The 17,891-nt window shown below is 34.7% G+C and overlaps 1 protein-coding gene across 2 annotated transcripts in view; it reads right to left on the bottom strand.

Moving 5' to 3' along the window:
• The window catches only part of LOC114325647 (myrosinase 1), a 58,438-nt gene that overhangs the window by 18,152 nt on the left and 22,395 nt on the right, over positions 1 to 17,891 (bottom strand). Inside the window, exon 1 of one of the 2 annotated variants that reach the window (XM_028273761.1) lies at positions 7,321 to 7,346. The exons of the other annotated variant lie outside the window; for it this stretch is intronic. Coding sequence (XP_028129562.1) covers positions 7,321 to 7,331 — 11 coding nt within the window. The 5' untranslated portion in view covers positions 7,332 to 7,346. Of the gene's footprint in view, positions 1 to 7,320; positions 7,347 to 17,891 lie in introns of those variants that run through there. 2 annotated transcript variants of the gene reach the window in all.

Here is a 17,891-nt window from a genome sequence, read left to right as displayed (position 1 = left end):
CCTTTACCCTTTACAAATCCCGCTTGTTCCTGAGGTATTTGGTAATGTAGATAGGTTTTTAATCTGTTTTTGATGATACGCAACAAGATTTTACTAGCATGTGTTATTAGTGACAGTGTGCGGTAGTTTTCACATCTGGTAGTAGTTCCTTTTTTGTGTAGCGGGATATAAATTGAGGTGCACCAATCAGATGGCCATTTTCCTGAATTCCAAACAGCGACACAGATAGAATGGATGATATGTATTCCTTTGTCACCTAGTAACTGTAGTATTTCACATGGTATTGAATCAATGCCTGGGGATTTATTTCTCTTTAGTGATTTAATTGCATCTTTGACTTCAGCGAGTAAGACAGTAGGTTCTCTAGGGTAGTCAGAGGGCCACTGATGTTCTGCTGATTCCTCGTTATTTTTATATAGCTCGTCACAGTAGTTTCGCCATGTTTCCAATATTTCGTCAGTGTCGGTCTTTAGATTACCTTCCTTATCTATTACAGACCACGTTTGAGGTTTAAATTCTCTGGTAAGGAGTATGATCTTCTGGAATAAATCCCTCGGTTCATTTCGACAGCCATGTTCCTCTATCTCTCTGCATATTTGAGAGATGTAATCAGTTTTGTCTTTGCGGCACTGTTTTTTGATTTCTTTCGATAACGCTCTGTATTCATCGTTTGTTCCGTGTCTAGTTTTGTGTTCTTTTCTGCGTTGAATCACAGTCCACGTATTATCGGATATCCATGGCTTACGACCAGTGGAAACCGCTGCCTCACAGTCTTTTGCAGCCTCGATTACCTTATCTTTGAAATAAATCCAAGTGCTCTCAGAGTCACTATCTACTTGGTCTAAAGAGAGAGCTTCTTCTAGGTTGTGTTGGAAGTCATTGATTATTGATGGATTTAGAGACATGACTTTTCTCTGGGGTCTTCTTTTGGGAACTTTAAAACGAAGTCGAACGTTCAATACCAGGAGTTGATGATCGCTTCCACAGTCTGCGCCAGGATATGTTTTACAGTTGATGGACAACGATTTCCATCTTGATCTTATTAGGATGTAGTATATTTGATTCCTTGTTCGTCCATCTGGGCTACGCCATGTGTATAATCTCCGTGGATGATGTTGATATAACGTGTTTGTAATTGTAAGATGTTGTTGTACACAGAACTCCACTAGACGGTCGCCATTCTCATTTCTCTGTCCCAGTCCATTTTTGCCCAGCACTCCTTCAATATTTTCATTAGATGACCCCACTTTGGCGGTAAAATCTCCTAGAATTATGATGAGTTCACGATTCGGAATAGCACGAACAGTTTCTTCTAGACGACCATAGAACCTGTTGATGTCTTCTTCTTGTGCAGCTGTTGTAGGAGCGTATACCTGGACAAGGTGTAGGGTATTGGTGGATATTCTCATTTTAAGGGATATTATCCTTTCATCAATAGTATTATATCCAATTACGCAGTCGTTAAGTTTAGAGGGTACAATTATTGCGACTCCATTTGTACTTTTGTTATCTGGGCCTGAAAAATAGACGACGTTGCCAGCAGTTGTTTTAAAATGCCCTTTTCCTCTCCAGTGAGTTTCTGACCCAGTACCGAAAGATTGTGGTCTGCCATTTCTTTTTCAATGATGTGTAACTTTCCAGGGTTTTGGATCAGTCCCTGGACGTTCCATGTACCAATTCGCTGACATTTTCTTAAATTAAATGAAAATTTGGATTCAGTCGCACAATTTCTGCCAGGTGCCTGGTCCCTCACACCTTGGCAGCCGGTAGCAAATTTCACACCATCCGACCCGGAACCGAGATGGCACCGAGCGTGAGTCGGGTCGCTACACATTCCATCTTCACTTACTGAAATTGTCATCGTTATGGGAAGAAATTCTCTTGGGAAAATAGTGCAGTGGTTTCCCTTTGCCTTCTGCACCGCTGTATATGTGCCGTTTCTGTGGCTATGATTCTCGCTGCATGGTCAGTTTTGTAACAGCCAGCTGCCACTGTCCAACCTATCACCATGTCTGGCTACCCTCACTTAGTTTAGCCTGCAGACCAATGCAGTTGCCCGGGATGTGGCACGTGGAGCCATACGTGAGAGTTGAGTGCCTTATGAGGACCAGTTATCAAAAACAATCTCCCGTCGATGACGTTTGATGTGGTCGTTCCAATAAAAGGTGCTACCTCTATAACACATTCTTACACCCCAACCCTCTATACTCAACGTTAATTGCAACTACATATGTAAAATAAAGTTTATTATAATATAGTTAGCAGTTTTAATTACTGTTGTTATCAGTAACATATAATTAATTTTTCTGTACTTACTACTTATCAAATGTGTTTTTCTTTATCACCTAATTCGTCAAATTCACTGTTAAGTGCACGGCATACAACATTCCAGGCATTTCTCGTGAAGTTTCTATCTTTATATATTTCTATTGTTTTGTCCCAAAGAACGGGTCTCGCTTCAATTAATGTTATTAATATCTCACTATCAATCTGAGACATCATAATATAAAATATATGCACCTACTTCAAACAACAACAAAGTGTAAATGAAAATAATGTATCAAACAACCAGAAGTAAGAAACTACCTTCGTGCGACTGAACGACAGTATCATATGAAAGGATGCATTAAGTCCCCTATGCTACTGGGTGTGTAAAGACGGCAAGGCTGCCGTCTGTTGTTGTAAGCGAGGGAGGGGCATAAACACGGCGACTTCACCGAACGTTCCAACCACCACCGTCTAGTGAGAAAGGCTCCATATGATTACATGCGCCACCATTGGAATGTCGTCGTGCGTTCTAACTAGTGTTGCCAGGTCCAATTTGTTTTTGATCGGTACATAAGCAAAAACAAATCGGGATTTAGGGTCGTAGATCGGGACAAATAAACAATAGCCCGCAGTAAATGACCGTTTTGGAGTGTAATTTTCAGTCAACTCCTAATTGCATGAAAATATGGTTTTAGGTTCTACTTGCTGTCTACTTCAAAGTTGAACTTGTAACGTTGGTTGCTTTTACTTGGGGGGTGGCACTTACAGTTACCCCTTCTCGGGGGTAAAAAAACGCGCGTTTAAAGTAAGTCCCAAAATAGATCAACTGACTAACTCTAAAAAACTGTTGTTCTATATAAATTTTAAACTAAGTCAATACTTTTAGAGTAATTTTATCGAAAAAAATATTTTTAGTAAAAATGTAGCTTTTAAAAAAGGAAAAAAAATTGTATGTTCAGAAAATCTATAAAACCAGTAAAAGCAAAGTTGTAGCTCATAAAAAATACGTTCGTATTCGTCAAATTCACAATCGATTTTTTCAACTTAAAATAACCAAAAAATTAAGCAATTTTCAGGCAAAACCTATTAAAATTTTTTAAAGTGTTTAAAAAATCTTTAATTTTGTTTTATATAAAAGTCTATGGCATTAAAGCTAAGCGAGTTACGCTCAAAATAAAGTTGGCCCCTTTTTTTGGTAAAAAAATCGTGAAAATCTCCCCCTATTTAGCACCGTAAATAAAGTTAATCGTTACCGCTTTATCATTTACTTTATATGTGTATTGTTTATACGTTCTGTAAGGTTTACCGGTTGGGAGTGCTTAGTTTTGAAAAAAATTGGTTTTATAGTAAAACAAAATTTTCCTAAAATATTGGAAAATAAAAGTATTAGGGATCCTAAAAATCTCAAGGAGTAAAAAGTAGGTAGGTTTTGCTTTTATAAATATGATAGATTCATTTTGTTTTTCTGTTAGACAAAAATTGGTTCAAATATGGCTCTTTCAATTACATATGTAAAAAATATATAGGTAAAGTAAATTGTTTGTAAAGCGGTAACGATAAATTTCATTTGGGGCTCTAAGTAGGGGGAGATTTTCACGATTTTTTTACCAAAAAAAAGGAGTTAACTTGATTTTGAGCACAACTCGATTAGTTTTGATGCTAAAAACTTTTTTAAAACATAAAAATAAAGCTTTATTAAAAAAGTTTTAATTGGGTTTTCCCGAAAAGTGCTTCATTTCTTGGTTACCTCACGTTGAAATATTTGATTTGGAATTTGACGAATATGAACGTATTTTTCATAAGCTACAACTTTGCTTTTGCTGTATAGACTTTACAAGTTCACGATTTTTTTGTGAAAATCGCCTGAAAACGTGATTTTTTTGTCGAAAAATAAACATTTTCAATCGTAAATAACTCGAAAAGTATTAACTAAGTTAAAACTCTATAGAACTAAAATTGCTTAGAATTAGTCAATTTATCCATCTCCGGACTTTTTTAAACGCGCGGTTTTTCACCCCCCAACTAGGGCAACCAACGGCACAAGCCGTCCAAATTTTCATGCAATTCGGAGTTGATCCTGAAAATTACACGGTATCGCCGTATTTCCCGTTCATTTAATGGACTACAAGGTGTTTCTATAATTTGTATTTAATCCTACATAATAATAATAATCAGACGAAATTACGAAAAGAAGTCATAGATTAAGTAAATTATTTATTTTTTATTAAAATTATATTTTTCATTCGATTTTGCCGCTTTTAGGAGTGTTTTTATAACATAGTTATAAAATTCACTGCAAGTCCTCCTAAAATTGGTTTTCGTGGGTGAAAATTGGGACATTTAGTGTCCCGATCAGGTACAAATCGGTACGCGTCCCCAGACCCCTTAAAATCGGGACGTCCCGCGTAAGTCGGGACACCTGGTAACGCTAGTTCTAACCCTCGCACGTTTAAATTCTTATAATGTGAAACAGCGCTTATTCTTTTGATAGATCGCGTTTAGAATAGTTTGTAGATAGGAATGTGAAACTGGTTGCAGCACTTCACCAATATAGCGTCGAGCTGTCAGAGTGCCGTTAGTAACAATTAGAGGTGATCTGCTTTCCAAACATATTTATCGTACACCATATCATAATGCTTGGTTGTTTTGCTGTGTGACATTCTACAGTCCAGTGTATATTTCGTCTCACCCTTACCCTAATGCGAGCCACCCAAACAAAAGCTAGATAGTCCAGTCGGGTTAGACGAATAACAGGCCTAACCTTGCATTAGGAGCTGCCCCAAATTTTATTTTTCTAATTTTTAGGGAGGGTCAATATTAGTCCAAATTTAAAATCTCGACTGAATTCCACTGTTGCGTTAGCCGCCATCTTGATTTTAAACGAGAACCGTTTTTGCTCAATATATCCGCCATTTTCAATTTTTTGACAAAAAGTGTACAAACTAAAATTGTTGGAAATGCGATTTTCTATAATTTCATTTAGTATAATTTTTTTCGTGCGGTCGATATTTTCCGAGTTATGAGGGGAAAATAGTGACAGTTGGAGCATAATTATTGTATTATTGAATTATCTCGTTTATTGTTAGTTTTACAACAAATATGTACCTATACAAAAATGAAGAGAATTAAATTCTACATAATTTTGATTTCTTTCATTTTTTTGCTAAAATTAATATTTAAGGTAGTACGTATGCGTTAATGGCGCGAGCGTAAGACCGGATTGATTTTATAGCAAATGTTTTTGTTCAATATCTACGCCATTTTCAACTAAAATTGTTTAAAATATAATTTCCTACAATTTATTTTTAACAATTTTTTTCATGCGGTTGATATTTTCCGAGTTACATGGGAAAATAGTAAAAAGTGGTTGGGGGAGCATAATTATTGAATTGAATTTTGTTTGCGAGCTGCCCCAAATTTTATAGTTATATCCTTTAGGAGAGATCAATAGTAGTGTAAATTTAAAATCTCGACTGAATTCCGCGGTTGCATTAGCCGCCATATTGATTTTAAACGAGAACCGTTTTTGCTCAATATCTCCGCCATTTTCAACTTTTCAACATAAATGATGGGAAAGAAAATTGTTGGAAATGCAATTTCCTACAATTTCTTTGGCACATTTTTTTTTATACGATCAATATTCTCCGATGTTGTTCTGAAGCTATTTCCTTGTGGCATTTTTATGATTAATTATTTATATGGGAAATAAGCCACAATTAAAATGAAAAAAATTATTTTATTAACGTTTCGACGCCCAAAAAAACAACGGCACCCGATTTGGGCGTCGAAACGTTAATAAAATTATTTTTTTCATTTTAATTGTGGCTTATTTCCCATATAAATAATTAACAATATTCTCCGAGTTAAGGGAGACAATAATGGAAGTGGAGGGGAAGCATAATTATTGAATTGTCTCATTTATTATTAACTTTACGACATAATTGTACATAAATAAAAATAAAGAGAATTATATTTTATACAATTTTTGAAACTTCCAATGAAACATCAACCAAACTAAGTATATAAAAGACATAAAAAGACATTATATGCATTAAGTTCACTTAATTTTATTAACTAGCGGGTTGTATTGGTTGAATTTGTCTGTCGATATTTTAAGTTTTATGTCAGCTAAAATATCGTGATGTTTCAACATTTTTTTTTAAATTTTGGACCCTGTTGGGGGGGGGGGGGATTTTCCCATTTCCCCCCCTTGTAGACCCGCCACTGGTTCTCTCGAAAAATTGTAGTAAATCGTAATTGCAACAATTTCAGTTCTTACATTTTTTGTCGAAAAGTTGAAAATGGCGGAGATATTGAACAAAAACAATTGCTACAAAATCAGTCAGGTCTTACGCTCGCACATTTACCACATACGTACTACCTTAAATATTGATTTTATCAAAAAAATTAACGGCATCAAAATTGTACAAAATTTAATTCTCTTCATTTTTGTATAGGTATATATTTGTTGTAAAACTAATAATAAACGAGATAATTTAATAATTCAATAATTATGCTACAACTGTCACTATTTTCCCCTCATAACTCGGAAAATATCGACCGCACGAAAAAAATTATAATACATTAAATTATAGAAAATCGCATTTTCAACAATTTCAGTTTCTACACTTTTTGTCAAAAAAAATGGCGGATATATTGAGCAAAAACGGTTCTCGTTTAAAATCAAGATGGCGGCTAACGCAACGGTGGAATTCAGTCGAGATTTTAAATTTTTACTAATATTGACCCTCCCTAAAGATTAGAAAAATAAAATTTGGGGCAGCTCCAAATGCAAGGTCAAATGCTATGCCGACTGGGCTAAGATTCATCACTGAAACAGACAAAAATCCATTGGCTATGAGGAATGAGGAGGAGGAGTAGGCTGTTTTATTACACTCATGAATGCTCAAAAACACAATACTATGCATACAAATATTTTATCAATTACCAAACTCAACAATACAAATCTATGTTAAATAAAAAATGTTATTTTATCAAATAGATTCATAATAATGCGACCACCATTGTATTAGATTGTCATAACACACTTACCTATTTGACATTACAACACAAAATAAATAAAGTCAATATAAAGAAACTGACACAATTTAAAAAAAAAGTTATCTTATGTAAATATAATAATAATTACTTGGTGCTTGACAAAGTTGAATTTAAATAAGATAAAAATACAATACTCTGAATATTTTTAGCATTGGTAATGCTTCGGTTATGTGTAAGTTATTTACATTTTCAATAATATGTACGATGAAATAACAGTTTTGGAGTAAACAATATTAGATATGCCGACGACACCATGGTTATAGCCTATAGCAGATAGTTTAGAGGGACTTCAGAGGCTAATGGACAGAATCAACGAGTAAAGTCAACAGTACGGACTAAACATTAATACATACCCAAAAAACCAAACAAATGTTTGTCAGCAAGAAGAATATAAACGGGGCTCATCTATACATTAAAGGGATGGGTACGTAGTTTCAGTTTTCCGTCTCTATCAACGATGTTATTTGCATGTTTTTTGTTCTGACCGGTGAGTTCTTTTATGTATAAAAAATGTATATAAAAGAACTCACCGGTCAGAACAAAAAACATGCAAATAACATCGTTGATAGAGACGGAAAACTGATTATCACTGATTTGGATAAAATAGACAGATGGAAAGACTACATTGAGGAACTATTTAATGATGAAAGGCCCGAGCTTGAAATTAACGAAGTAGTTATAGAACCTGACATAATTATGGACGAAATTGAACAAGCAATAAGATTAGCAAAGACCATAAAAGCGACGGGACCAGACGAAATACCGAGTGAAATAATAAAGCTCTTCGAAAGTTCAGGTAAAAGATCTCTCCTTCATCTTTTTAATAAAGTTTATCAAATTGGCTATATACCAACGGATTGGCTGCTGTTGACTTTTGTGACAATACCTAAAAAGGCAAACGCGAAAATATGTAGTGACTACCGAACCATTAGCTTGATGAGTCATGTTTTAAAGATATTTCTACGAATTTTGCACTCTAGGATGTACCAAAAAATAGAAGAACAGCTTGGTGATACACAGTTTGGATTCCGCAATAACCTTGGGACCAGAGAAGCACTGTTTAGTATTCAGGTTATGGTACAGAGATGTCGGACATCCGGTTTATACGTGTTTCATTGACTTTGAGAAGGCCTTTGATCGGGTAAACATACTGAAATGATTGCTATTCTTCAGAAAGTGGGTATTGATGATAAAGACCTACGCATTATCAAAAATCTTTATTGGTATCAACGTGCAAACATCAGGATTGGCCGGGACACGTCTGAAGAACTTCAAATACGAAGAGGAGTAAGGCAGGGCTGCATTTTGTCCCCACTAATATTTAACATCTATTCTGAGTTTGTTTTCAATAAACCAGTGGATAATGCTCAATGTGGTATCAAAATGAATGGCGTCAATATTAATAATTTAAGATATGCGGATGACATGGTGTTAATTGCGAGCAATTATGAAGAACTTCAACATCTGATTAATAGGATTACCACAACGTGTGATGAATATGGACTCAAGCTAAATACCGCAAAGACCAAGGTGATGGTTTTCAGTAAGACGCCAATACAACCGGAAGTAGTAACAGCTTATGGTGAACAATTAGAGAGAACTAACAGTATCACCTACTTTGGTTGTAATCTAAATGAGAACTGGGACATGAGCAAAGAAATTAGATTACGTATAGAGAAGGCCAGAGCTGCATTCTTTAAGATAAAGAAACTTCTCTGTGGAAACAACATTATTTTGAATCTTAAAATTAGATTAGTGAGATGTTATGTGTTCTCTACTCTTTTGTACGGTGTCGAAGGTTGGACTTTAACAGATACTCTTCTCAAGAAATTGGAAGCCTTTGAAATTTGGATATACCGAAGAATACTACGAATAAGTTGGGTGGATTGAGTTCGTAACGAAGTTGTTTTGCACCAGATGGGAAAAGTCACGGAAGTCGTCAGAACAGTTAAAAATCGAAGACTTAAATATTTTGGCCATGTTATGCGACACTCAGAGAGATATAATATACTACATTTAATAATACAAGGCAAGATAGACGGAAGAAGAGGGCCAGGTCGAAGAAGAACATCATGGCTTAAAAACCTGAGAGAATGGTATAACAGATCCTGTGCATCCCTTTTCCGAGCTGCCGTTAACAAAATTGCTATAGCCAATTTGATAGCCAACGTTAGATAATCGAGCACGGCACATGAAGAAGAAGAAGTAGTACGTAGTTTCGGCTCCAATGCTATTTAAATGGGGTTCATTTTTTTCGAATCCTGAGAAAACTAATAAGTATTTTTGAAAAATTTAAACGCAGAATGAAATATTACGTTCTTACCGAGGGTCGAAAGTCCCTGAAAACTTCTGTAATGTTTACTTTAATAAGTTACAGGGGCGAATAACTAAGAAAAATGTAGTGTGATTTTGAATTTCAAATATATCATTCAAAAGAAACTTTTTATTTATTCTAACGGACTTTCGACCCTCGATAATAATTTAGTCCTTCATTCTGCGTTTAAATTTTTTTAAAATATTTATTAGTTTATTCAGGATTCGAAAAAAATGGACACCATGTCTGTTGTGATATTTTTCAAATTAAACATTCGCTATCTTTGTCATACAACGCACTGAGTCGAATACAGTGACAATTTTAAATATTTGATATGGCATCGGGAATATTTAAGTTATTGATTAAATAATATTGATAGTGTATTTGATAAATAGTTGATTTAAGACGTGAACTTAATAAAAAGTTATTTATTGTTTATTATTTATGGAAGATCCAAGCAGAGAATACAGCGGGACATATTCTGCGAAGTATTTTGTTGTTAAAGATGTTCAAAATTGTAAGCGTTCGATAGTAACAATATATTATTAAAAAGTCACTTTATCACTTTTCCTTTTTTCTCGATTGAGTATTAGTTTTTGTTGTACAGTATATAAATTATTACAATCACTAAATACATAGTTAGTGATAAAAATTATCAGTAGTAATTGCACAAGAGCTCTAAAATTCTATATTAATTTTAGAGATCGAGTGCAATTTGTTGCGATTATTTCATGAATAAAACTGTTCAAAACCAAAATTTTATTGTATTTTATTTATGTAAGTACAAATTAGTACAATTAAACACCCAGTTGTTATAAATATTTCACGGTTGAAAGTCATCACTTTTATAATTTTTAAAACATTAATTGTCATTAATGTCACTGAATGTATTTTTTCGTAGCAACGAAGGGCATCTGACGTAATATACTTGACGACGGGAAATTATCAAAAATTATCGATTTAATTTAGATTTCTGTAGCTTTCTATTGGTCAGAACCTCCTATGAATGAAATAATCAGTAGTAATTGCACAAGAGCTCCAAAATTATTGAATTTTTCCCGAGTGACACTTTGACAGTTTTAATTTTTCACGAGCCGAAGGCGAGTGAAATTATGTCAAAGTGTCACGAGGGCAAAAATTCTATATTAATTTTAGAGATTGAGTGCAATTTGTTGCGATTATTTCATGAATAAAACTGTTCAAAACCAAAATTTTATTGTAATTTATTTATGTAAGTACAAATTAGTACAATTAAACACACAGTTGTTATAAATATTTGACGATTGAAAGTCATCACTTTTATAATTTTTAAAACATTAATTGTCATTAATGTCACTCAATGTATTTTTTTTTCATAGCAACGAAGGGCACCTGACGTAATATACTTGACGACGGGAAATTATCAAAAATTATCGGGTATAATATCACAAGAGAGTGAGAATAAATTGAAAATAAGGCTACAGTTTTTCGAACATTTGTTGTCTGGCAATAGACACGAGAGCCCGCAGGGCTCGAGTGGCTATTGCCCAATGACAACAAATTTGAGTAAAAATGAAGCATTATTTTCTTATTTATTCTTACTGTCGTGTGATATTCGTAAGATTATTTTTTAATACGTATATTATGGATAGTTTCTTAAATGTGACAGTTGTCAAAACTAGGAAACTGGTTGCCATTAAACAGAAACAATCTACTTAAAAAAATTCTATCGGTAATTTTCTACAGTAGATAATTCTCAGTATAATTTTAATCTGATTGGACAGATTTAAACACGTGATCAAATATCTTACTATACGATTGAAAGTTAAAATCATCTAAAAATAATCAGTTTAATTTTTATTTCTGTAGCTTTCTATTGGTCAGAATCTCCTATGAATGAAATAATCATATTAATTAACTGAATTAATGATGCAATTATACAAGTAACAGTTCTCCAAGAACATTCAAAAGCCATCTCTTTAAAGTTAATGATGACATTTGGTCAAGTAATGTTTACATATCCATACCAGTGAGAATTTAACTACACGTAATTTGTGGTAGGGGAGCAAAGTATGCTAAATGTGCAGTCACTCGAGCGTTATGGGGACCTATTGAGTTGTGAAGAGTAGGTCCTAAAACCTAAAACAGTTAAGTAAAGTTTTCCAGTTTAGTGGGGACTTTCCATTTTTAATTTAATTTTCCATTTCCAATAATCGTTTTTTTAGATCATAACACCATCTATCCATAATTCGAAAAAATGTCTCGAATAAAAGTTACTTATTTTTAAGTAAGGAATCCAAATCTGCCCTAAAAAATGGAGGCTCCCATTTAAGATTTTAAAGTAACCCGCACCCCACCTCCGTGGGGGTCGTGTTTGGTGCCATTCGATAGATTTTTCAAATATATTGAATAAGTGTATTTTTCAGTTTTTCGATCTGATGTTCATTTTGCGAAATATCGCGGGATTCGTATTTAAAATTTTAATTTTACCCCCCACCCCTCTCCGTAGGAAGTCGTGTTTGGTATCATTCGATAGATTTTTGAAAAATATTGAGCACATGTTTTTTAGTTTTTCGATCTGTCATTCATTTCGAGAAATATTCGCTTTTTTCTTGTGAAATTTTGGGACTCACCCATTTCCTTACGCCCCGCTCAAATCGTGAGACTTTTTAAATATACACTGTTTTGCATGTACTTAGCTTACCTTATCTTAATCTGACGATTTCGAGTCTTTCTAAGGATAGATTTTATTTTTCGGCCCTCCCTTAACGAACTTCCCTGCATTAAGAGCCAATATATGGTAGAGGTACATTTTCAGGGTACAAGGTTTCTCCCCATGTAATAATCTGACGCGCTCGAGTAACTGCAAAAATCCCCGCTTGGGCTCCCCTACCATTGCGGTGTAAAGACAGAAAAAGTAGGGATAGCCGTAAAATATTTGCGCCCATGCCCTTAATGTAACGCAGATAGAGTGCGTAAAACAGTATTGCTACCTGGCAACTATTATAAATGAGCAGGGGAGCAATGTACAGGAAATAAAGTGCCGCATAGGAAAGACAAGAACGGTCTTTAACAAAATGAGCGCCATCTTCAAAAGCCAAAACATATCCCTAGATACAGAAATGAGACATTTGAGGTGTTATGTTTTCTCTATATTAGAGGAACTGGTCCGAATATGGGCCCCTCATTTGTTTTTTTATTGAAACTTGCTTATTATATTTTGATAATACTGTTTAAATGTCATGTATACATGCTATAAGACCTTAGAAATAAAACTGCTATGTATTTTTTATTATAAAGCTTATCCACAGAGAACGACAGTTCTCACCAGTGGCGCACAACACCCCTACAAGCGACACTATATATACACGAAATTTTCGATTTTCTAAACCTGACTGAATTGAAAATTGGGCCAAATCCCATCTTAAAGTTTAGGAAAAGACTCGTCCATCCATATGTTACTTCTCCATTTTGGTCCAAGGGTGTGGATTTTACGGCCCTTCCCATTTAAAGCCTGTTTTTCGTTCTCGTCCCCAAAACTCCCAAAAATTTCAAAAATTTAAGCCCGACCTTTGCGGCTTCTGATAGCACAGATCATTACCTTTCCAACGCATGTTTAATTTTGAAAATCGGTTATACCATTCAAAAGTTATCGAGCTCAGAAATATGACTCAATTTTTATTTAAAAAATGGAAAATGTTTGTGGATATGTATGTATGTATGTATGTATGTATGTATGTATGTATGTATGTATGTGTGTGGAAAAGTTACACCGATCTAAAATTTTTTTTCTGTGTTTCAAGAAGGTGTGAGGGCCGATTCAGAACCGGTCTAATTTTTGACTTCTGACTACCCGTAAGCCAGCTAGAGGACTAGGTAGATACAAAATAGCATATTTTTTGGGCGTATATATCTTAGGTTCAAGGAAAGACAGGAAAACCGCAAATAAACCAAATCAATAGGGTTGAGTTAAGCTTTCAAATGGCGTTTAAGCGATCAATCTGAGACATACATACTGCTCACCAGAGCCAAAAAACTGAAAAATTAAACTTTGAAAATTTTGGCTTTTCGACAATTACTCAAAATTTCAACCTACGAATTGCGCCAATAACTGAGCGTTTGTAGAAGGACTCAGGACGCGTCTAACGGTGTATACCTCATATCTGGGAAAATTCGAATTTTTAAGTTATAGGCTTCATAAGTATGATCAAATCTATTTCTTATGGGAAAAACGGTTTTTCAAGCTCAATAATTCCTGTAATACGTTCAGTTATCATACTCGATCTTGGATGCGTCAGATACTACTTGTCAATACGTTTCAAATTCATGTTTAGTGATCAACATCAGGTAAACCGTTCAGAAGTTATAGAGCTCCAAAAGTATAATTAGTCCAGGAACTGAAATTTTTCACTTCGCAATTTTTACAGAATGGGTAGATTTGCTTGAAAATTTGACAAATGAAACAAGTAGTGGATAGTCCAAGGATTAAAATCTATATGATGCCGAAAGACGCTTTTACCATGGGGTGGTTGCCACCTCATCTCGAGAGTGGAAATTCTTTATTATATTTTGACCGCAAATGCTGGTAAAAATATTAATTATAAGCAAAAAATGTTCATTATACATTTTTTTGATAAAATTAATAGTTTTCGATTTATTGGTTATCGAAGCTGTTAGTTTTATATCGAAAAAATTACCAGAGAACGACAGTTCTCGCCAGTGGCGCAGAAATACACCCCCCTACACGCGACACTATTATATACACGAAATTTTCAATTTTCTAAATCTGACTGAATTGAAAATTGTGCCAACTCCCATCTTCAAGTTCAGAAAAAGACTCACCCATTCATATGTCAACCATCCATTTTGGTCCAAGGGTGTCGATTTTAAGGCCCTTCCTATTTAGGGTCTGTTTTTCGTTCTGGTCCCCAAAACTCCCAAAAACTTCGAAAATTTAAGTCCGACCTTTGCGGCTTCTAACAGTACTGATCATTACCTTTCCAACGCATGTCTAATTTTGAACATTACCAGAGAACGGCAGTTCTCGCCAGTAGCGCACACCCACACCCCCCTACACGTAACACTATATATACACGAAATTTTCGATTTTCTAAATCTGACTGAATTGAAAATTGGGCCAAGTGCCATCTTAAAGTTCAGAAAAAAAAGTCACCCATTTATATGTCAACCATCGATTTTGGTCCAAGAGTGTAGATTTTACGGCCCTTCCTATTTAGGGTCTGTTTTTCGTTCTCGTCCCCACAACTCCCAAAAACTTTAAAAATTTAAGTCCAACCTTTGCGGCTTCTAATAAAACTGATCATTACCTTTCCAACGCATGTCTAATTTTGAAAATCGGTTATACCATTCAAAAGTTATAGAGCTTAGAAATGTGACTTAATTTTTATTTAAAAAAGGGAAAATGTTTGTGGTTGTATGTATGTGTGTTTGAAAGTTAAACCGATTTGATATATTTCCTCTGTGTTTGAAGAGGGGGTCAGGGCCGATTTAGAACCGGTGTAGTTTGTGACTTTTGACCACCCATAAGCCAGCTATAGGACTTGGTAGGTACAAAACGGCATATGTTTTGGGGGTATATTTATTCGGATCAAGAAGAGCCAGGAGAACCGCAAATACATCAAATTAATAGTGTTGACTTAAGCTTTCAAATGGTGTCTAAGCCGTCAGGATCAGACATACACACGGCTCAGTATAGCCGAAAAACTGAAAAACTAAACTTTGAAAATTTTGGTTTTTCGACAATTACTCAACATTTCAACCTACGAATTGCGCCAATAACTTAGCGTTTGTAGAAGGACTCAAGACTAATTTAACGGTGTATACCTCATATCCCGGAAAATTTGAATTTTTTAGGTTATAGGCTTCATAAGTATGATAAAATCTATTTCCTGTGGGAAAAACGGTTTCTCAAGCTCAATAATTCCTGTAATAGCTTCAGTTATCATACTTGACCTTAGATCCATGAGACACTACTGGTCAATACGTTTCAAACTCATATTCACTAATCAAAATCGGTTAAGCCGTTTATAAGTTATTAAGCTACAAAAGTATAATCCAATTAACGATTATTCCCGAAATGGTTTATGTAGTTGTAGTGGTTACGACGCTAAATTTGATCTGGCAACGGGCAATCCGACTTCATTTACCGGCCATCTGAATATTTTTTTTTCAATATATTTCGAATAAAAAAAATATAGTGTACATTCGATGGACACTAGATCATTTGGGAGATAATACAACAAAGGTGACCATTTATAAAGCTTGACGTGTAATAGAGGAACATTGTATTCAACTTCATACATTTAATTTATAAATAACTTTGAAAAACTCCTGATACAAGAATAAAAAACCGCTAAACGCCGTAAAAATGAGTGGCGCATAAAATATTCCAGCTACAAAAGATCTGATATGAATATTACGTGGCGCGAAAATGGATTTTCATTTGATGCAAAACAAAATTCCAGTTTTATTTTAAAAGATTTTTCCATATATTTGCTAAATTTGAAGTAAACGCGCCACAAAAGAGTTTCAAAATTCAAACTGTATCAAAGTTACTCTTTTGTGGCGCGTTTACTTCAAATTTAGCAAATATTATGGAAAAATCTTTTAAAATAAAACTAGAATTTTGTTTTGCATCAAATGAAAATCCATTTTCGCGCCACGTAATATTCATATCAGATCTTTTGTAGCTGGAATATTTTATGCGCCACTCATTTTTACGGCGTTTAGCGGTTTTTTATTCTTGTTTATTTTACAGGTAATAATATGAAGTGGGGCATATTTTTCTAATCAGGCCAGGCTGTCTGAAATATGGGCCCCATTAAAAAACTATCAAAATTTTCTTTTGACAATAAAAATACGACATAACTTAGCCAACAATTCATGCTTAAGGAATAATAAATATCTCTGAAAAATAAAATAAAATTATCTATAAAGATCGCAAACGTAGATAAGAGTCTCTTTCTGCTCCGGAACACTGTTCATGTGCCCAGAGATTGCACATTAAACATTGAACCAGTTTCTTCTCCATTATCTAGTATCATCAGAAAACTGTTTTTTACATACATAATAGACATGTGGCTCCACTGCTTTCAGGAGATTACTGTCCCATCTGCGCTATGTCAAGATCTTCATCAGCGGGCAAAAATTCCTCTTTATCTTCTTCATCCGAACTGAATTTGGTTTTGTTTTTTCTCTTGGATTTCTTTATATTTTTCCCCTATTAGCTTCCCCTTTCCTTCCTTTATCTTTACATTTTCTTTTAATTCAACTGACAATACTGTTCTTTTTTCCTTCCCTTCTTTTGATTGTCTTATATTCTCAATTGATAATCTACGAACCAATTTATACGGTGATAAAGTTATAACTTAAGAACCAAGAAGTTTTCTTTCCTCTTAAAAACGCTCGATTCGTAACTGATGGGGCAGGTGAATGAACGAATGGACTGATGAATATTTTTGAACAATGTTCTGGCATACTTAGTTGTTGCGTTCGCTGTGTTCCTTAATGGTCGATCTGGGTCTTTAGAATAACTTGGTCCTTGATCTTCTGAACGAACTGTTATATTTTCTAAAGAAATCGTTTCTGCAAGATGACCTGTCAATCCTTCCAAATAAATTCCACTCGAGTTACAAGTTTTCTCAGATTCAAGTTTCTCAGCACCGAAATCAGCATAAAAAAAATGGTTATATTTATTGGCCCTAGTCCTGTTACTTTAAACCCATTCTTAGCTGCCGTCTGGCATTTCAGAAAGGCTTTTTCCAATAGTTCTTTTAGATCAATGAGGGCGGTCTGAATATGAGCCCCTAGCCCATATTTACGTCACACAAGGGGCCCATATTTCAAAATATGTACGTTCAAGAAAAATATTAGCTTATGATTTTGTAATTACTTTTTGGTCAGAATCTACATTAACACCCTTTTCTTCCCTCTTTCTGTCGCACAAGCAAAATATATCAATTCCGAAATAATGTCCATAAACACAAATATCACTTTATATAAACTTACCCAATAAAATTTTTTCAAGAGTCAAAATCAAACGGTCTACACTGTGTAACAACAACATATGCACTGGTGGAGGAATCTGCAAATATATGACAAGAGAGGGGCCCTCTAGTATATTTGGGCATTTTCTAACAGATAGCACTACTTGTTTCCTAGGTAGTGTGGTGGCCCATATTAAATACATAGCCCATATTCGGACCAGTTCCTCTATTGTACGGAGTGGAGGCATGGACGCTCACAGACA

This window comes from Diabrotica virgifera, chromosome 8, assembly GCF_917563875.1.
Source record: "Diabrotica virgifera virgifera chromosome 8, PGI_DIABVI_V3a".
Classification (NCBI taxonomy): domain Eukaryota; kingdom Metazoa; phylum Arthropoda; class Insecta; order Coleoptera; family Chrysomelidae; genus Diabrotica; species Diabrotica virgifera.
This window is presented reverse-complemented; position numbering and strand designations above follow the sequence as displayed.